The sequence below is a fragment of the Labrus mixtus genome, chromosome 17, assembly GCF_963584025.1.
Source record: "Labrus mixtus chromosome 17, fLabMix1.1, whole genome shotgun sequence".
Classification (NCBI taxonomy): domain Eukaryota; kingdom Metazoa; phylum Chordata; class Actinopteri; order Labriformes; family Labridae; genus Labrus; species Labrus mixtus.
The window spans coordinates 16385426-16408485 of NC_083628.1; the positions used below are offsets into that span (position 1 = coordinate 16385426).

Genomic DNA, 23060 nt, shown 5'->3' on the forward strand with positions numbered 1-23060 from the left:
CCCTAGTGTATCAATATTTGTCCAGTACTTAGTGTATGATTGCTTTATCATGTGCTTAAATATTGACATTCCCCTTAGCTTTACAGAAGTTGGTCTTTGAGTCTCTGCTAATTTCCTAATGCTAGCATGCTATCCCACTAAGCTAGCATGGTGAACACATTGAAAGGACAACTTTACTGATAATCTTTACCAGATCAGAGAAGCAAACAGGTTTGTTGAGCTGACCTGACTCACACTGCCCTCACTTTCTATTGTCCTTCTCAACTACCATCACATAGGTTTGCTTTTGTGATTGTTTTGAGATTTGTAAAGTTCACAGCTCTCCATGCTGTCCCATCCTGGATTACAGCTAAAGATTTGATAGTTCTTTGAATATGGGATCCCACGCAGAAAGTTTTCTTTTGTAATGTTTTATTATCTCTTGTGTAAGTATTACATAAAGAGGATATCCGGTACTTTTTACATAATTTTAACCCTGACTGTAAACGTTATTATCTTTATATTTATTACCCTTATAAAGTCTTCAGTGAAAACTGAACGCTACTCTTACACAATGCTCATGCCCTATTGAAGTTATGAGTCATCATATGACATCTCTGTGTTTCCCCTACCATTATATTATGTCTCCCCCCCCCCCCCCCCCAACGGCCCCCCCTTGAAGGTCAAGTTAATAAAAAAAAAAGTTTTTTTTTTTTTTTTTTTTTTTTAGATTTGTTTTTGGGCTTTTTGGGCCTTTATTGTAGAGATAGGATAGTGGATAGAGTCGAAAATCAAGGAAAGAAGTCATTTAAGGATACCTTTCCGATAGAACCGCTGTCATTAAAAGTAACTGCCCCCCCCCCCCCCCCCTCTCTATGGAGCAGTATAGAGTATAGTTTAACTTGGTGACATCTGAGGTGCTGAAATAGTAATACACTTCAGGAGGGATTGACTGATTGTTTTTCTCCAAATGTGTCTTTTCACAGATCTTTAATGGATACAGTATATAGACAGAACAGTTCCAAAAGTTTTTCACAGTAGGATTTCTGTTGAAGCTAATAGCTGTGATTTAGTTGAAATCTGTGTTTGTGCTCTCAGCCCAGTCAAGTGGGGATGATGAAGGAGGTGACCTGCTTGTGTCTGCACTGTTTAACTTTAACACAAGTGCCTCACTGACGCAAAGGCAATCGCACACACACACACACACACACACACACACACACAAAAAGTGCACAAACGTACAAACCGTAAAACACAAAGTACGCAAATTATTTATAAAAATATGGACAGTTTGAGAGAGACTCTGACACATTCCTGGACATTGTGGACATTCCACATACTGTATGTGCAAATGAAACTTACACAGTGATTAGTACTTATCCATGTTGCTTTGTGAAACCTAGGGCGTGTGTGTCTGTATTTTTTGCGTCAGTTTCGGGTTTTCTTAATAATGTGTGTATCGACTGTGTGTTTCTCTGGTGTCTGTGTGCATACTTTAAGGATCTCATTTTGTATGTACAGGAAACAGAGAAGAGGAAACAGAAACAGAGTTAAGTCCAATCTGATGTCCCCTCTTAAAATCTGTCTCGGACAGAAAACAGACTCAGACAATCAGATTACAGCCAAAAGGAAGATAAAGCTAGTGGAAGAATCCCGTAGAATAAGTTTGGAAAGATGTTTTGGGTTAGTCTGTGGGTGGATGGTGTGTGTTCCTATGGATGTTTTTCTGTGGTAGAGTTACTAGTCCTGATAAAATGTTGATTGAAAAAAATCATTAGAATGTTTTTATATTGTGACAAAAGGGAAAAAAATCTCTATTTTAGATATACTGTTGCAAGGAAACAGCATGGATATAAAATTCTTAAATCTTTAAATGATTCTTATTGACATCTGCTTTCTCAATTTTATATTTGTACATCTTACATTGTTGTTTTTGCTTTTGATTAACTGTAGATTCCTGTTTTTCCTACAAAATGTGCTCAGGAAAGAGACAGCATCAGAAACCCTTTTCACACATACAGAAATCTCCTGGAAAAACTCTGGAGATTTGGCTACCTGGAGGTTCTTTAGGCTGTGTGAACACAAACAGCCGCATTTTTCACGCAGATTTTACCCGGAGTTTCTCCGGCCAGACCCCTAGTATTTTATCCGCAGAAAATCCGAGTGAGCTGATGTCTGAACGCGGCCGCATATACTCCGGATATTTCAACTCGAGCTCACCTCGAGCCAATTGGAAGAGAATGATGTTTATATACAGTGACCGGCGACCACTACGACCACTACGATCTCCGTGCATGTAATGTTCTCCTCTCTTTTGTGAATGTTGTCATTCCATTGGATTACACATAGCATTGATATAAAGGCATTGCTATGAAAATCCTGTGGCTGTTTCCCCCAGTGGTCCCAACTACAAACACAGACAGAGAAACACACGATGTAGACACTCACAGCATCAGCAGTGGATAGTAAAAACTTGTTTGTGATTAGAGTCATAACAAAGACCCTGTGTTGTGCCCTCTAGTAGAGAAAGTAAAGAAGACATCCCTACTACCATCTGAAACAAACAAAAGGTGTTGGGTACTTTAGCTACTCATTAGATGATACTTTACAAGGTTGTTTAAAAAAAAGTATTTGTCATACATTTTGTACAATTATCCATGCAACCATTTGCAGTTCAATTGCTTTGTAGTTTTATTCAAATTAAAGCAGAACTTCAAATCTGAGTTGAAAAGGTCATGTATAATGTCTAAGGCGGTAACCACTAATGACATGAATGAGATACACTTTCAGTCAGAACACGCCCCCACAGCAGTTTACTCCTTTTCTCCTGGGCTGGTGTGGCAGGAAGCTGATTGACTTATTGGACCCGGCACTCAAATGCTGTGCAAAAACTACAGAAAATACTTCCCTAAGAAACTCAAAATAAGTCCTCTAAACTGCACATAGTTTATTTGTTTGTCTTCCTTGATTTTCCCAAGGAACTTCACACCCCAGAGTTGTCTATAAGCAAAAATCTTCACCTGAAAGGAACAGCTTGGTCCTGTAGTATTCCCCACCATGAAAAGAGAGATACTGCTGTTGATTTACAGAACAGACTTCATGATTACATCTGGCAAGTTGTTGAAGAGACTTCAGGAGAGCAATATATTGAACGTTTTTATTGCACCATGCCTTATTCTAAAAGGAAAAGACATCAACAGATATGCCTTTTCATTTTGAGAGTATGTAGTCTATGCATTATTTGACTCATTCAAAGCTTTAAATGCTCTATTGTCCTACTTTTTGACTGAGCCAAGCGGCCTCTGTTTACATTCTTTAATGCTTTTTTAACACTTCTAGCTTCATCTTCTTACACACCATACACGTTTATACATAGCTTATAATTTTTTTTACTCCTTTGTAATCTGCACTTTGCATGACAAACCTTTTTTTCTTTTAAAAATTGCAATTTATTACAGGGCTCACATTTATGCTTTGAGTCTGGTCATTGTCTCAATATTGGCTCCAAATATTTGACAAAGAGCAGCTCAATGAATGCTGTGAGAAACAAAAGATTTTCTTGTGCATGCATGCTGTGGCTGTAGGCGCTGCATGTTGCTTTTTTTCTACAGTAGTATACATTTATTGACGTTTAATCTCACTTCTGTGGTCCCTCTGTAGTTTCTCTGTGATTCTCTCGCTGTCATCTTCCCTCCTTCAGAGCAGCTGACATCATTCCTTAAAACAGTGTGGGCTGAAAGTGTGAGCTTGCACTCAAAAATAAAGTTTGGGAGTGAGTCAAACAAGAGTGAAAGGTGTAAGATAAGAGTTTGATGCAGGCTGAGTTTGTACAAAGTAGACCTGCCCATAGCCTTTACAGACAAACCTGTACAGCGGATTTTGGTGCATATCAAAGGAGAAACATCTATATTTAAACTGTTGCGTTGTTAATTCCTTTCTGGGAGCCAATGTGCTGTTATGAATCCTTGTCCCCGATAAGTACCAAGTGACTGATGGGATAAATAACATGCTACAACTCTTAATGTCAAACTCTTCCTGTAGCAGTAAATCAGGCTCAGTGATCCGTCCTGAGTTCACCTTCAGTCCTATGAAGATCCCAAGTCCTGTTAACCATCAAAATAAAGTCGAAAAGCCGACAATGTAATCAGCCTGTACAATCAATGTAATTGTTATGCGATTCAACAGATCCAACTCCTCCCAACTGGCAGTCAAAGCTAAATCAAAACATGACTGTTTGTCGACCTAAAAACGGCCAAATTCAAAATCCCACTAGAGTGAGGGTCATGTGGGAATACGAGTAAAGGCGCCTGAAACTCTGGCGCGGTGCTCAATCAATGTTGCATTTCATTTCCAAATGTTTCTGTGTTTTGATTGTTAAGATAACTTCAAACACTCAAGTCCATTTAAGGGCTTTAGGGATTCACAGCAAGGCACACAACAAATGAGGTAAGAGTGTGTGAAACACTCAGACAATGAAACAAGGAAGGTTTCAATTCCTGTTGAGATATATTAAAGAAGGATTCCACTAATTTTCACAGACACGCATTGGATCATTCACTAGTCAAGTTTTTCTCAAGTGTTGGGCGGCTGTGGCTCAGTTGGTAGAGTCGTCGTCTCTCAACCGGAATGTCAAGGGTTCGGTCCCCTGCTCCTGCAGCAACATGTCCGATGTGTCCTTGGGCAAGACACTTGACCCTGAATTGCTCCCGCTGCTTCGTCGAAGAATGGGATTAGTTACTTCTGATGTTCTCACTACATAGCAACCTCTGCCATAAGTGTTTGAAATGGGTGTGAATGGGTGGGTGTGACATGAGATGTAAAAGGGCTTTGAGTAGTCTGAAGACTAGAAAAGCGCTACATGTATATAAGCTGAAGTCCATTTACCATTTGAAACGCACTTCAGATTGCAGTGTTAAAGGGACAGTGTGGTGATTTTGAAGTTTGGTTGTATGCGGTATTGTCAATAGTCAGTGTTTTACCCACAGGAGATGTCGTTCAGCTTTTCACCTTTATTAGGAAACTGTCTGAAAGGAGTGCCGACACAGAAGCTGCTGCAGACGGGGCCAACGGGGTAACACCCAATTTAGCTACTTAAAGTGCCCCAAAATAAATGACAATGCAAAGCTGTTTTCACAGTTACACTCCTGAAAATATCTAGATCATTTCAGGAGGACTGCTCCTGATGTTCTCCTGGTTGTTCACATATGCACGTCACAGCAGGAGACTAGGGGGGGGGGGGGGGGGGGGGTTCTCCTGAGGTGAGAGGTGATGTTCAAAACATTTTTGCTATACAATGCTTTAATGAGAATATTTGCCTTGACATCAACGCTGCGTGTAGTTCAAACGGAATCACAATATCAACCAAACAACGAGGTGCATAACATAGTACTGAACATAAAACGTGATGCAGCAGTTTATTTTACGTGCACGGGGATCGTAGCAGTCGCATGCATACAGTCTATGCACTGACTCCAGTCACAGGACATAAACATCACCAGCCTCTCCCACTCCCTTGAGGTGAATTCTGCAGATAATATCTTGCTGCATTCTCACAGACTTGCTGTGGAAAAAATACAAGGGGCTAAGTGCAGTACATAACAGTCAGGATGGCCCCCTGTTTTGAGAAGCTGACTGGAGTTCCTACACTGAAACTATGTACCACTTCAGACTTGATCACAAGTACCATGTTCCTCAGCCACTTCAAAAAGTCCTACATGTATATATATTTTTTTAAATCAGTTGAAGTTATTATTTTTATTTTTTGATGAATTTTCACGGCTTCACGTTCAAGCCTGCCAGCCCTTTCCCATGTTTCCAGCACTATGTTTTTGAACCTCACATGAACAAATGAATTGTGTCAAGCTGCCTCTTGGGAAATATAGGCTCCATAAAGCTTTACCCTACAAGTATCCAAACATCAGGATATTTTAGCCTCTGCTGCTTTGAGTTTGACATTTCTCTTCATTTAATATGCCTGATAGTTGCCAAGTTCATGAAGGAACAACACTAGAACAGTGTAATATGCTGGTAACAATTCAAGTCAGTTAAAAGGGAAATAAATGTTTTGAGTCGTTGTGGCAAGTTCATTGTTAAGACCCTGGGAGATGCTGTGACCCTGGGTTAATTCAGTTATTGTTGTGTAATTTCCTTAATTTGCAGCTTGACGTTTTTTTAATCTGCATTGAAATCAGGACTTTAATCATATTACAAGTAAACCAAGTCCCTGAGCACATAAGTACATAATACCTTGGGTCCCCTTTTCTTGATTCTTAAGCTTTGGTAGTTTATTTGCCTGCCGTACATTTTATGCTTCGTTAAACCGAGGCCTACTTTAGCCCAGTCTGTGATTAATCTGTTTGAAAAAACTCTGGACAAATGATATTAACTATGTATTTTCTTTATATGATTTATGTGATATGAGTGTCCCCTAATAAGATTTTTTTTTTTAAGTTGTCTGTTGAAACTTAACAGGCCAGAGAAAACATTCTTTTATGTAGGCAAATTGAAAACTTGACTCAACACAGTGGCTGGAGAAATATAAACACTCAAGTCTGTGATTTATTGTGAGACTTGTATGATTTATTACTCTTTGATTGAAACCTTGCTGGGTCCCTGTGGTTTTTTTTGTAACTTTTTCTTGCCCAACAGATCTGAGGCTTTTTTCTGAACATGGTGTTAATGTTATTATTTTTTCCAATAATCATGCTTCTGCTCCTTCTCTTGCCATTCCCTCTTTACAAAGTGTGTTTGACTGTTTAAGGACAAACTATGACTATTTTTTCTCTGTGCCATGGGTGGGCAACTAGTGGCCCCCGTCAACCCTCAATGTGGCCCTCAGGTCAATATTTACATATCAATTAATTGGAAACATGAAGAAAACAAGACAAAATCCGCCATGAAATCATGAAAACCAGAAAGATGTCCACAATAATATTTGATCACTGGTATACTGTATGTTGAGTTACATTTGAGACATAATTGACTGTAATCTTTATTGTATCCTACAATTTGACCCCGGGGCAGTGAGAATTAAATGACTAAAGTTGCCCATCCCTGCTCTATGCCATGCTTTTTTTCAGTGTTTTTTGCTTTTAGGTCAGGGTAAAGAACGATAGAGATCATTGTGAGAGAAAGTGAGAAATGATGTGCAGTAAGGGTCTAAACTGGCCATTTGCTCAGCAGGTTTTAAACCGGGTAAATGTTTGTTTTTATAATCTTTAATTGGGGGAAAAAAAGGATGTAGAAAAAAAATAAAATAGGACAGTAAAAGTTGAACAATATGACTGTTGTCCTGATTGATTCATTTGGCACTTTGGACTGTTGACATCAGCTGTTGTCAGGTATCTCAATCCTCAGGTTGGACTCGGTTTGGATGTGGTTAGCTCATCTGTGACTCTAAATGAAACTCATCCGTCCATTTTTCTCTCCGTCCGTCTCTAGCTCTGCTCCCCTGTGTAATCGAGACATTGTTTCCTTGGTGACAAATTGGTCCGTAGAAAGGACCCACCTGGCCTAATCAGCTCTCTGAAATTCAATTAAGGCCGTCTTTTTGTGTAAAGCACAAAAGGCCAGCTTTGTTTTTTGTTATTTAAAAATGATTTTGTGCCTGGGAGACCTTCCAGGTGTTATTTCAGTGGCTTCAAACTCAGAGTGTGCTCCGGCTTTGAAACAAGAGCTTTATTATTTACTTAATTATAATGTTTTAATTAAAATGTATTTGAATAATATTATAATTAGTGTTTTCCAGCCATGATTGTTCTGTCATATAGATATTATCCCACCACTATCTGTCCATGTTAGGCCAATAGCATAATACATTTAGAGACTACACCCATTGACAACAGATCTATTGACAAAGACGTCTTGAGAAGTAAAGCACAGTTGTAAATATTAGATGATGTAAAGTAGATAACGGCTGAATTCCATTTAGCTGCCTCATTTCAAAGACTTGGTATTTGAGATGCAGCCTCTAAGAATGCTCATCTCTTTTATCAATTATTATCTTCACCTTTGATTTCCTCAATTACAACTTGGAGCGATGGAAAAACGTGAAAACAGCGGCATGTTATCACTTTTTAAGTTGCCATGGCAAATTTGTTTGCAATCAAAACGCTTATTCACAAGTCTACAGATGTGCGTTGTTTTTTTTACACTGATTCCAAGTCAAATGTCGCACAAGATTGTGACAAGTCTGGTATAGCTTTCAGTTTCATGAGGCAAGTGATTTAGTCATATATCATTGAATTTTCATAGTAATCAAAACAATAGAATAGCACTTTGAAATAGAAAAACAAACAAACCTTCAACAAAACTGTTACCCTAATATCCCTGACATGCTTTTTAAAACCCAAAATACTGTTATCATAGAGTATTTGTTATGTAGATTAACTCATTCAGACACACTTGTCCTGTATTATTTTGGACTGAAGTTGAAACCTCATTATAGTCATATTTTGATAAGGGCTGATGGCTATTTTTAATCCTTGACTGGCCTCATATCAGTTCATGGCATCACTTTGACAATTTTTTACTATTATGATATAAATCACTGCAACCCTTGGATTCTCATTTAGATCCATTGAAATGGGCGAGAGCTCTGGAGTGCTCCATTATCTCTCTTGCATGGGGAAATTACACTGAAATTGAAAATGAGAGTATTTCTAAGAAATAACAAGGGATGACAGAGTTTGTCTGCCAGTTTGGTGATCTGTTGTTTTGTTATTCACATTCGGAAGATGTGCATCACACTGTCATTGGCAGATTATTTAGAACTGCTTTCCCAGAATTGTGGAAGGAAACAACTCCTCCAACATGACTCCCAAAAAACTTCACAAAGCCTATGCTAACTGTCAGTAAAAAACAAGTTTCTGAGAAAAGGCAGAATTAAGTCTATCAGAGTTCCCTATAAAAAATACTAATCCAGTGTTCTTCTTCTGGTGATTCCAACAAGAACCCAAGGAAGAGGAGCAGATGAAATGCAGGATTTGATGATGAGTAAGGGTGCGATCACACCTGCAAGCAGTCCAAACTATTCTGGAAATGTCAGCTATGTTGTGTTTGTTTTTTGGTGATTATGACCTAATTAATAATAAATCACATGAGTCACAAGCAGTTTATTAACAGTTCAGTTTATTTACACGGCACAGTGTTGATATCCAGTCCTCCTGCCAGGTTCTTCTTCTTTTTTTTTTTACTAATAAATATGATTGAACAAATGTGATGAGCACCAGCTGCATATCTGTGACCCATAATCCCTTGTGTTTTTAGTTTACAGTATTTCCTACTTTATGGGTCTTTTTTGTAGATGTTATAGTTGGTCTTTTTATTTTGTAGTGTTTATAATGAAACTGAGACTGGCTGATCAGACTTCTGTTTACTACAGAACTGTTGCGTTTCAGTGGAGTTGTAATGCCAGAAATCTCCGTCAGTCTTTAACTGCTGACCTTGTTTTAGCTTCAGGTGAATCACATGCTTTACATTTCTCCGTATGCTCGAGAGAAAATGAACAGACTCATGTCTGATACAGACAATATTACAGCTCAGTCTAAATCTGACATAAAGACAGCATGTGCACAGCTGATATTACATTCAAGATGAGGTTCAAGCTTTCGTAGGATCTGTTTGTTCTTTTTCTTCATTTTTCTTCCTGATCATGTGTTCTTAGATGAAACTGTCTTTAGAGCACATTTCCCTCATGGAGATGTAATTCAGTACATTCAGTCCAATTCAGTTCAGTTCGTGAAATTGTTTTCTGTTTGGACGTTGTGTTCTTAGTTAAATCCTTAAAGACTCTCCCTGTTTGCCAAAAATTAAATTGACTCTGCTGCCCCTCACTGCTGAATAAACTCAAAACTCTCTGTGTGTGCCACTGCTAGATAAATGAGGGGGCGGAAATTGTTCAGGGAAAAAGACTCTTCAGACACTTCAGGTGGCACAGCAGTCAGATAAATGTAGATATTAGGACACAGAGAAATGATTTTTTATTGAAGACAGAAGGAGATAATAGCTTTGGATGGAAAGGCATGTATTGATGTTTTTATTTAATGATGTATCTATTTCAATTTTTACTTATATAGATTTACATTTAGTTGGCTAGTTGCGTGAAGCATTCATGAGAAAGTTGTCCTTTTTTCAGTGCATTCATATTCAAAGGGAAAATATTATGAAAAATCCACTTTGACAGTGTTTTTTGAACAGATATTTGGGTAACCTGAGTGTCTACTGACCCACAAAATGTGAAATAAACCCATCCAGTTCTTTTGTGTTTGTGGTCTGCATAAGTCTTACAACACAGAGCAAAGTGCTCCATTTCGAATTTGCTCAACTTGCGATGTCACAGTGGGATTCTGATCAAATAAATCCCCTCCTCTCCCCTGGTTTCTCCACCCATGGACTCCCCCCAGCCTAGAACAAAACTTTTGTGCAGGTCCGCCATTTTTATTCTCGCTTCAGAGGACTGATGTCTACAGGAAAAACTCAGGGGGGGGGGGGGGCTCATTTCATTTAAAGAGACACACACACCAAAACGGAGCTTTCTGAGAGAGCTGGTTTATACAGGGTCACAAACCTCCTCTGGTGCTTGATTCGTGTTATATTTTGACCAAAGCACAGCACAGATGTTTCATTTAGACCACGGGGGACTGTTTGAAAAGGTGGAAAAGGGGAATAATATGTCCTCTTTAATATATTAACAAACAGCCATGCAAAGATGCACAAGTGAACACAAGTTGATGGTCAATAGATAAAAGTTGTATGATAGTCCCAGGTTCCTTCATTGAATTTTCCCCTTACTAGCAGCATGGTGCTAAGAAGGACATTGTCTTTTTATCATTGAATCAACCACTTTGAACAAACTGAATACTTGAAAAACTATTCCATGGATTACCATGACAGAGGACACACTCTCAGAATTTGTTTATAAGATGACCTGTTTTATTATGTGTAAACACTTTGAAGCATTTTGAAGAAAAAAAAGCTGTTTCTAATGTAACCAACAGATTTACAGTGGCCTAAACACGAGGACAGAGCATGAAAGACTTGATGAAGTGAGATGTCCACTGAAGCCAAACTAGGTCAACATGTGTCGTACTACTTTCATTACACTTGTTCATAATCAGCGCACACAGCTGATGTTTGTGTGCACTGTATTTATTCAGGGAAATTTGAATTGGAGGTTTATTGAGGGCCATCTTCACACTCGGTCACACATATTCACACAGCTCAGGCTTTCCTCAGCCCTCTGCTGTTTGCTGCTGACCTGCTCTGCTTTGTGGTCATGTAAAAACTGTGCTTTCTGAGGAGGAGAACACCACCTTATTAATTTACTTCTTCCACATTCCCACCTCCTTTCTGCAATCTTCTTTTTGCTCTGCTCTCCAATTAACCAGACATTTAATGGGTTTTTGTAAAAAATGTTTTTCAACTATTTGTTTCCTTAGCAACAGCAGCAGGTAGGAGGAAATGGGTTGGTTTTTTTTTACATGGGGTTAGTCATAAAAATGGGCCACAGACTGATTTTTTTAGTAGTTGAAAGATAAGACAATAATACTTGTGATAGCCTTTAAGGATGTTTGTCTTTGGGAACGAATGTCAATCCATCCATCCATCCATCCTTCAATCCATCTATACCATTTATCCTGCTCGATATCGTCGGGGGCTGTAGCAAATGCCAACTGTCATTGAGTGAGAGGGGACTTTCTGCACCTTGTATAGGCCCATTTTTAAAGCAAAACTCAGATAATATTAAACTTATAGAGAGCTTAGAGCTAATAGGAAAACATAGATTGTAAACAACGTATTACTAATTTGAGTTGATTTGGAGATGGTGATTTTATATGATTCCAAATAAAGAATATAAAACATCAAACACACATATTTACATGTTATTTTACTTGGGAGACAAAAATTGAGTTTAACAGGACGAGAGTAAAACCATGATGAGATTAAAAGATTCTAAACCTGTTGTTGTTGACAGTATTGTAGAAAACATGATTGAAATGTTGTATTTTAAGTCATATATTTTAAGTTATATTTCATCTAATGAGGTGCAATGAATTGTTTCCATTCCATAGTGTCGCTAAGTATAGACTTTAAAGTGAGAGATTGTTTTTCAATATTTTGATTAGGCCTACAAGTTTTTTTTGAAAATGCTCATAAAACAGTTGGATAGAAACTGGATTTGACTTTGCCATCAGAAACAAGAGATGGTATGACCATCTAAGACAGAACCATGGATGATGACTGTGAGATTGAAGGGAGATGTCTCATTGGCTGTCAGATCTGCCATAATGCATCAGGGCTGATGTTGTTCTGCTGCTTTCCAGTCAGATTTTGGCAGCTCAGCTCCAACTGTTTGAGCTTTTGCCAAAAGGTTAAATCTCAAAAGTTGCATTCTTCATTGTCAAGTCTGACTGACTAAACTGTGTGTGTGTGTGTGTGTGTGTGTGTGTGTGTGTGTGTGTGTGTATGACAGAAAGCATGTTTTTGGTCTGAGTTTTACAACAGTCCTCTGCCAGAGGTTTAAAACCTCCATGAGCACAGTTCAACATTTTTGGTGCAGCCAGATAAAACTCTAGGCTAGACATGCCGATCACTTAATTCAATTTAATCATAATTAAGTTTTGTTGAAATTCTAGATTGCTAGCTCTGACTTCTCATTGGCGACCTGTTCGTCTGTTGAATTGTTGTTACTGACATGTGAATGTAATTGTCTGAATGCTGCTGTGATGTGTTTGTTTCCTTTATGTTGTCTTGGCTTCTTGCAACGACTCACTACTTAGGTTGTGAGGTTTAATAAAGTTGTCTGAATCTAAATCTGAAATAAAAACAACCTTAACTCTCGGGTAAAGCTAGCTGCAGTGATCAGTAGTCAACACAGAATGAACTACTTTAGAGAAGATAAATGCAGTTGTTAGACTACTTTTTCCACATTATTTAGATATTGTAAATCACACAATTTAGCTGATAACAGTGAATGAATGAAGCAGAACAGAATACGTAGGAGCTATTTGAATCTAGGCTTGAAAACAAATAAAACCAACTAAAGGATCATGCAACTTTGAACTCTCTTTTTCAAGTTTGTTTTTAGCAGATAATCGGTCTTACCAGTAATGACTTCATGCATTGTATATTCAGTGTTACATTTCCATAAATGCTTTTTTTTTTATGAAGCCCAGGATGATGTTAGGTTTAGATTACAGCCAATAAAGAAACCAGGCACACATATACTTACCTTTCATTTGTATTCACACACACATGAACACACATGCATATGCAAACACACGGACAATAAAGTTTAAAATAGAAGCAACATCTCACTATCAGGGAGTCCGTCTCTGAGCAGGAGGTGAACTCATTTTGCTTCAATGGGGGAGAGTAAGTAATACAGTAGGATTGACTTTTTCTGGTCTTGAAGATTTGAAGGATTTTTGTGTTTCCTTGAGGCCACTACTCGCAGTGTGATGGGAAACTGCCCAGACATATAGATACATATGGGCAAATTTAATATCACATCTGTTATTAGAAATTCAATATTTATGTTTTTTTCATGTAAGATTAAGATTTACTTTATTGATCCCCGCAAGGGGAAATTTCTGTTTTCACACTCTGTAAGTCATGCAACACACACATAGAATATGAGTGAAATACATATGAAATATACACACATGCACACAAACAGGATCCTATGGACATGCACTAATGGAGAGATGTCAGAGAGACGGAGCCGCCCACAGCGGGCGCTCCTGAGCTGATGGTGGGGAGGGGGTTTGGTGCCTTGCTCAGGAAGTGATCTGGCAGCTCTCCAGCTACTAGACCAACTTCCATATTTGGTCCACACCAGGACTTGAACCGGTGACCTAGAGACTGAGCTACTGCCGCGCCCTTCACAGAAGCATGTGAAACAAAATAAATGTTTTGTTCTTATTCAGGAACCCAAGCTTATTAAGCAGTATTTAAACAATTTCCTCATCATAGTATGACATAACTCTTAGACTATAGTTAAAGGAAGATTGTGTGACTTTTTGATCCAGTAGATGTCGCCGTTGAGCACCATCATTAAACCCAAACAAACTGCTGTTTGACACCGCCGCTATTCTGAAGTGTCCGCTCTCCTCCATCAATTAGAACGCACCATAATTGTCTGGATTTCCTGTGGCCTGCATTGTTGTGTTAGCAGGCTAATTGCACATAAATTGACCCAGAACTACTGTGATCTAAAGAATCTTACATGTAGTAGGCTGTGTTATTCTACTTTTCTCTAGCCCTTGACTAAAACAGCTTTATACACAAGACCGTCCTGTTCATCTAAACACGACTTAAACACGGCTCTGACAACTGTAACAGCTGGCGGTTACTCGTGCGTCTCACTCATCTTAGACCATGGGTCTCCAACCTTTCTTCATCTGAGAACTACTTTGAAAAAATTAAAGTGGCCAAGAGCTACTTGCATCAAATCGCTTGCATTTATTTACATAGCGCACATCAGCTGAATTAAGCTACTGTTTGTACATGTGTGAAATTGCAATAAGCCAATTCTTCATCTGAATTCACATCAAGGTCCAAGAAAAAAACATGAATATTTTACACTTCTTATTGTGCCACATAGTAAGCTATGTTGCTGAAAATTCACATCAATGTCCAAGAAAACATTACTACTTTACACTTGTTTTTATGGGCCAAATATATGAATAGTGGGAAGAGGTGCATTTACTGTCGCTTTTAAATTTTTTTAACACAGTCGGTCAACCTATAGGCGAGCTACTGAAAACCTGTCCGTGCTAACTGTTGGAGACCCTGTTGTAGACAGAGTCGCACAGATTTCTATAACAAAAATAGACTAAGGTCCAGATCTGGGTGAGACAGAAGAAGCACGCTATTTATGATCAAATTTAAAAAGTCAATTTAAAGACATATTTAAATAACATTTCATATATTTATGAAGCCGGCACTGATTCTGTGTCACTTAACCTGCTGGGAGATGGTGTGAAGTCATACAGAGAAAGGAAAACTAGCAGGAAACCAAACATGTTACACAGAGGATTTCTGTCCTGGAAACCCAGATCAGGCTCCAAAAAGGGACAGCAGTGTGAATTCATTCTTAAGAGCAGTTTGTGTCTCAGCTGGTCAGTGTCAATGTTTTTTTTTTTTTTACAAAGGGACAGACATACTGTAGTGATCACAGAAAGTATGTGTGAATTTGGGCCAGGACTCCCGATCCTTTTTCATCACTATCGTCAAAGCAAATCAGTTTAATGAACTTGTGACACACACACTCCCAAAACCAACACCAGACAGTTTTCCACTGTGCATTTACATTTTTGTGTACATTAAAGTACTGTGAATATGATTATTCTTGCCACAGTTTCTGATCGTTATAGTTGACTTTTTATTTCTAAACTAATATGGTTTCCTCCTCCATGTTTTCATTTGGCTTTGTCTCAGGAAGAGAGACGAGAATCTTCATTTTGGAATGACTGGAGGTTATGGAAAGAAATGTCTGCCTGAGAAATTAGGTTGGTCTGGATTAGAGCAGCAGATATCGTGTTCATTTCCCAGCAGGAGAAAATAGGGGGGGGGGGTTATATTGTTTACAGCAGTGTATGGAAAGTAAACTTCATAATGAGCTTCTTTATAAACCTCAATGAATTATTAATGTGGCCGAGTGTCCTGTGTTTGGAACCACACTCATGTCAGAACAAAAACAAATCAAAGTTCTGTGATACATGGCGGGGTAATACCTTCTCAAATATATTTTTTGTTTACCACAGGAAGAGCTCATATGTTGTATCAGAGATCCTGCACTGGCTGCTTCCTGTTTCTGTTTTTAGGTCTTTGTTGGGTTTTTAGGATTTACAGTCAAAACAGTTCAGGTGCTCCTAAATCATATAAACTAGATCCCAGCTTAGTTGGATTTCAAGTACACAGTTGTATCCTTTGACTCCCAGTTGATCTGTCCAGCATATTTGTTGTTCTGGAAATAATGAAGCCTTGCTGGCCCAGATAGGAGGCACCGAATGACTTCACACTGCCAACTAGCCACTGAATTTCCCTTGAGTCCTGGATCTGTCCAAGCAAGGCTCCAGTCTGTACGTGCTCTTCTACAAATGTGTTTTTGCTTAGACATGTATTTGAGTGTGTGACAAAACAAAAAGGACGGAGAAGTTTACCCATGTGTTCAGCCTGTGATCTCCAAAACACTATATGCATTTTTGCTTCAGCAAAGAGCCATGTTTAAACTCACAGGATTTGTAATAAATGAGCAAAACGTGAAAAGTTCAGGTTGATATTTTCAAAATAGCCAAATGGGGTTGGTCAGGGGGCACAGGCTAATGTGTTGCATGCAGGCTAACGCTAACCATCCCTGCTCCTTAGTTTTCCTGTGGGAAAAACCTGTCATATCTGCTACCCTGATCAGTGCTCCCCTCTCGCGTCAGGCCTCAAAGCGAGGAGACAAGAGTGAAATTTGATTATTTAATGTTCCCGAAAGATATTAGCATGAAATTAAAGGAACACAAACCGCTCCTCTATCTCCACTCGATCTCGCTGAAGGTCACATTACAGAATCAAATGTATTTCCACACAAGTGACTGGACGTCTGTGGTACAGGACGGCAGTAATGTTTTGTGACTCGAGAGACAAGAACTCTGCTGTGAGAGTGGTGCACAAAGTGTAGACAGTGTGTGTGTGTGTGTGTGTGTGTGTGTGTGTGGATGGTGAATTGTAGTGTTTTTTTTGGCAGCAACAACAAGATAGTATTTACCACACAGAAGACATGCACCTTTGTAAAAAATATATTATTGATTGGAATGTTCTTTTCAACCTCTGTATTTACTTGAACCCTGTGTTAAGCCGTAACAAGGACAATAGCTGGATCTCCCTTTGGTACACGAACATCCATCCATCCATTATCTACACCCTTTTCCCCATTCAGGGACATGGGGGTCCATACAGTCTCTAAGAGAGAGGCAGAGGGGAAGAAGGGACCCTTCTGTAAGGGCTACAGGACTTACCACTGCACCACCTTGCAGCTATAACATACGCAAACATATAGTTCAGTGATGAATGCAGGATCATACTCATTATAGTAATAGAAAGCCAGTTAATCAATTGTCTTACTTATTTCACACAGACAACTCATTTTTGCACGTGTTTGAAATGCTGCAGCAGAACATAGTTTGCGTTTGGCGTCTAGACTCCGACCTCGTCACTCCTCGCAGTTTTATTCTACATGCAGAAATTTGAGGAGCGATGGGATGACATCGTAAACCAACCCCAGTCGGAGCCTACAGGTGGATGCTGGGGTGGAGGGTGGGATGATCAAAAAGTGCATGGTTAGTGCAAGTTAGAGCTGCGTAATTAAAAGAGCAGAGGGAGAGACCTGAAATCTTGCTGCTTGGATAGACTGCCAATAGGAAGGATGTGTTGTCAGGTGATTGTGGATAATGACGTATGTCAAGTGTGAAATCAGTGCAGCTCAAATCGACTTCCTAAACTTGCTCGCAGGCGTCGCCTCGTACACGCCAAATCTCAACATAAGTCACCACACAACACTCGGCAGATCGACACTACTATGTTTTTCATTTGCTTCTGTGCATGTATTTCTTGATCTTGATCTTTTTGCAAGAGAAGTAAAGGAGGCAGTTTCCCATCAAAGACAATAAACGGCCTGAAGCTTTACACTGTTGACACAGCGCAGCCCGGAGAACAGGAAACTGCCAACACAACAATACAATAAAACAATGAATGAATAATGAAAAGTCAATCAATAATCCGTGGCACACTGAAAATTACTTTACTGTAACTTTATTGTGACTGTTCAATGCGTTTGGCCTGTAGGTTCCTCAGCGAAACGCGATGTCCACTCACAATAAAGTCACAGTAAAGCAATTTTCAGTGTGCCACGGATTATTGATTTATTTTTTTATTGTATGTTCCTGCAACCGAGCCGCACCTGAGAATGAAGGTTGGCTGTGAGAGGGTACCCTGTTGAAAAAAATAATAAATAAAATTAAACAAGTTTTGTTCAAAATTCCTGCTGTAAGTTAAAACACCATTTTTTATCAAAAAGCTCTCATATTAAGGAGTCCAACTTTTATCAGTTATCACAATCTATCCCTAAACCTGCAGCTTTTTGATGTGTGTCTTTGATCTATTGTTTCTATATGTATTCATGAACAGTTAGATGAATACATGAACTGTACTGAGCTCATTTTAAACCGTCTCTTTTTCCTTAGACCTGCTTCTCAGAAGCTTCCACTGCAAGAGTTTCTGGATTTAGGAAACAATAAGTTATCTGTTAATATGTTGAGCCAACCATTTAATAAAATAAGTCATTCAATAATAATAACCAAAGATCTGATTTCATAGTGTACATTGCTAAGGAGTTGGTTAGGTGAAAGGTGTCAAATAAGGAAAGTCGGCATGTCTTGTTGGTGAAACATAGTTTTAATGATTGGTCACAGTTGAATATCATTGTGCTCTGGCACTGCTTTGGGTGTGTGAAGAATACATGATGGCACTGATCTCAATAAGAAAAGACATGGATTACATGCTGAATCATTTATTGTAAATCCCACATAAGAGGGAAGACACTTTGAATCCAGCCAAGAAAAGTTGACCTTTCAGCCAAAATGAAAACTACTACATATACTAGCACATAAAATGGGCCAACAACCAAATGTAATCTAATCAAAATCATACAAAAACATTTACGATTTCAGCGATTGGCCCCCCTTTGCTTTCTACATCCCTTCAGTTCACTTTAGATTTATAACAGAAAAAGAAACAAATGTGAGGATCCCCGTGAGAGTAATTAATAAAATACCACAAGTCATTTCTTCTTTCTGTCTTTCTGATCGCTTTGCTGTTCCCTACCCGACTGACATCACCTCAGAAAACCTTTCCATACCCTCAGACTAAACAAAATGCACATGTACTGTCAGAGAAATCCCACACCCATTCGTTTTTTCATTTTTTTTTCAGTTCGACTTTGTAAAAGCAGAGAGCGAGACAGATTAGAGGAGACGTTGAAGGGAAAGCTCTGGTGGGAGTTAAACCACAAAACTATTTAAGTGTTAGTCCAGCGGTTTCATCATCAAACTAATGTCAAAAGATTTGATATAACTTGTGGGAACGTTTCAACTCCCCCTATCCTCTCTTTTTAAAATCTAGTCAAATCTAATGTTCTGCTATGAAGCTGAAAGGCTGATTTTGTTTTCTTTCTTCTGATGAAACTGGCCAAATGAAAGCCATGCTGCTCATGGTTTAAAGCTGCCACACTGAAAAACTAAAGGGAAGAGTTGTGCCGTGTGAGAATTGGACTGAGATATTTAATGTGTATGTGTTTAAGTGTCATGTATCATCTAATATGTACAATCTAAACATCTGTGTCAGCCTTATGGATACGATTTAAAGATAACATGTTCATGTTTTGCTTCTGAACAGAACCATATATGTAGGTGCAGCAACGTGACCCGAGTCTCAACCCAACGTGAATTCATTTGTGGTGATAAGAAGTATAAACAACATCTTAACTCTATCAGCGGCATGGAGGTATTTTGGTCATGTGTGTGTCTTCGTTTTCAGTTTTAAGCAGCAGTTTGAAGCTGTCCCCAGATGTTATGGAAATTAACTGATGCTCAATGTTTAAGTATGGCTGTGTTTAGAATTGACTGAATGTGGGTTTGATCCCTAAGACATTTTATGAACAGTTTATATAAATCCAGTCAGGGTCCAGATCTCTTGGAAGAGCAGGGATAGTTTTTTGCTTTTGAAAAAAGCCACGGACGAAAAACAGAGATTTGCATTAGGGTCTATTTTAGGGATTCTCCGTGACGGATCAATTAAGATAAATTCAATAAACTTCTAAACCTCCTTGAGGCAGTAGGAACAGCTTCTGGCAGAGGTCACTTACTGACCTGGATCTTCCTTTTCTGGACTACTTAATTACTTAAATGAAAGAATGTGTGAGAGTGTTTAGTGTGAACCAGTGCACTTGAGGTGTAAACAAGCCGTTTCATTCCCTCCACAACACATTTGCAAATGCAAATTCTTTGTGTGCAAATTCTTTGTGTGCAAATTCTTTGTGTGCAAATCTTGAGTTACATTTTTTGTGTCGAGGTTTTTGACCTCAGACTCCCATTCCAAGTTTTTCTAATCCTGTTATACCTACATTTCCTCCTCAGAATTTCAGGGTGGTACTGTCTAGTCCTGATCCCTCCCTTTCCCTCATGTCTATTTGGAATATCATTCTCACTCTGTGACACACAGACAAAGAGAGAGAGGGAGACACAAACTGATAGGCAGTGTTGTGTTCAGACAGTAAACAGTCTAGCTATAAAAAAATACATATTTACCCTTCGCCTCCTGACCCCAGACATTCCTCCACTGTGTATTGTGTGTCTGTGTGTTTGTGTGTGTGTGTGTGTGTGTGTGTGTGTGTGTGTGTGTGTGTGTGTTGTCATTGTGGTCAATACTAACTAATAACTGGGACTTTCAGACAGCTCCTGTTCAGTTGCATGTTTCCCATTGTGTGTGCAATCTCTTTCATTTCATATGGCTTGTGTCGAGGGGAATCATTTGATTCTAAACCTGGAAAGGCAGACTGCCACTTACAATAAAATTGATATAACTTAAGGTACTTGAAATTAAAAGTGTATGTCAACAACCAAAAAATGCTTCTACTAAAATAAAAATCTTGATGTAAAACAAGGGCTTCAAGGGCGTGTCGGACTTGGGGGTTGCAGGCCAGCCCAACATCCTAAACTGTGATTAGCTGTTGTCCTGGTCAGGTTAGGATAAATAATTACATAAATAATAAAAAGCCATAAATAAATACATTTGCTTTTGTTGGAACTTTAAACTTTGACTTTGAATAGTCCGCCTTTTGAGAATTTAGCTTTGAATATTTATGTTGCTGCTCTGTTGTGTTGTAATTTTTTTAAATTAAAAATCCTATACAATGGAACCTCAACTCTGTGTGATACCTTGTTTGATACTCTATGCCACCTCTGCATAAATCCCTGTCCCAAACGGGCCATCCCCGTCAACAAATTCTGGACAGCCACCTACAAGGTTTTAGGTTTGATTTACTAACAATTTTTTTTTTCTCTTTTCAGATTGTCCTTCCTGCCTAACCGCAGCTACAGCGACAACGGACGGACCATGCTTGCCAATGAACATGAGTCCCAGTACTCTCTTGGACCCCTATGAGTCTGACTGGACAGATTTGTGATGTCATCAGCTGATATGAGAGACCTTCTGGTGTGATCAGTCTACAGTGAGCCAAATTGAACTGTTAAAGGAGGATATATCACCTTGATATTCACTCTATGATCCCGCATCAACAGGGACTAACATTGTTAAAACATATGTTGATGCTGGGCATCAGACACATACAGAACGTCTAATCGAACACTAGCTGGCTGTAAAACAGACAAAATGAATCATATTGATCAAGAACCACTGGTTGAGGAGTACTCGTGTCCATTGACTGAAGAGCACTGACAATATTTTGAGATTTCTTCTCATTTTGAGACAGAAAGACCTGTGGAACATCTGGATCACATCATGGCAGCGGTCCTACGCCACAGATCTCAGAAGACTGCAAGCCGAACTCTGGATAAAGTGATGGAAGAAGCAAGAGACCAAGACGCCATTCTTAGCGTTATGATCTAAAGAATAAACAAGATATTTCATAGCTCATTTCTAGCTGCACAATCAGCTGACTACAGTTATCCTTAGATAGGATATTAGTTTATTGTGGAGCAGTTTGTTTTGTAGCCTTCATAGCTGGATGAAATATCAAAAGTGGACATTTTTATTGGATACTAGAAGTCAGTTTGTGATGAAGTGCAGCAGCGTATAAACTGTTCTGTCATTGATCATTGGGATGGACCCTTTTCTAAAAACCTTTCCTGGCAAATTCTTTAATGCACATGCCTCTTTGGGTTTAAAGTTTCACATCTGTTACAGCTAGGGACAAAGCTCAGCATCTCTACAAGAAGGTGGAAAATACATTTGCCATTTATGGGCATCCCTGTCATCCTGCGAGAAGCTACAGTGATGTATATTGGAGTTGGCTTTCAAGGCACTGAAAGTACAAATACATTATCCTACTTGATCATGTACCTCATGTATCATATGTCTCCTCACAAGGTTAAAGTTCATCTGACAAAATTATCTGGTATAAACATTGTCATTTAAAGTGTGGTCCTCAAGTTCTAATATTATTGTTTAAGATCTATTTATTTCCCTTCAACCTATACGTTCTTCATTTTTTCACCAGCTACATTGTCCAGCATGACTGTTTCATTGTTGGGGGCTTTGGTCTAAATTTGATATTTTCCGATTTAACAACACATACCATTACTTCGGAGACATGTTCAATTAACCCATTTTTACAGGGCAACATAAATACAATAAAAATAAAGCAAAGAAATGTGTATGTGCACAAGTAGTATTTGCTGATGAATCCACTTTGAAAAGAGAAATCAGCACTTTAAGAGAAACATTGTGTTAATGCAAGGTGAAAAAAATCCCTCAATTGAAGAACATATGGCCTGAAACCACAATGAGGATAAAATGGGCAAAAGCAGCTAAAGCAGCTACAAAGGGCAAAGAGCTACAGAGTAGGATGTGTTTCTCTGTGGGTTTGGCAGCTGTTGTCACCCGCTCACAATACTCAGTTCTATTTGAGCCAAAGTATCAGTAATGTCTGTATGATACAGGTTTAACTCTCCTTAAAAGTGTGATGCTTGTTCGCATGTCTACATTCCCTCTGGCACATTCTCTCCTTCTATCAGAACACATTTAAGAGTCAAATACACAGAGGTGTGAAAGCAACTCAGCTGCCTCCTTTCTGTCATCACTGATATTTGCATTTTAGGTTCATTCTTGATCTTAGTATCTGCCTCAGAGAACCACAGTTATCTCACTCTCTTTCATTTTGGTTTTGAAATGCACAACCTCCTTGTGGCTTGAAAGAGCTACATGGACATTCTGTCAGTGTGACAGCTTTTTATAGTCCATTTGTTAGTGCTTTGTTTTCTGTGATGGAGATGAGAAATAAACAGTGAATTTGA

At 38.8% G+C, this 23060-nt stretch overlaps 1 protein-coding gene across 1 annotated transcript in view; it reads left to right on the plus strand.

The window, feature by feature from the left end:
* si:dkey-247m21.3 (5-hydroxytryptamine receptor 4) overlaps window positions 1-23060 on the plus strand; it is a 44082-nt gene extending 21022 nt beyond the window's left edge. Inside the window, exon 7 of the mRNA XM_061061632.1 lies at window positions 21096-23060. Within this exon, the coding sequence (XP_060917615.1) occupies window positions 21096-21189 (94 nt within the window). The 3' untranslated portion in view covers window positions 21190-23060. The remainder of the gene's footprint in view (window positions 1-21095) is intronic.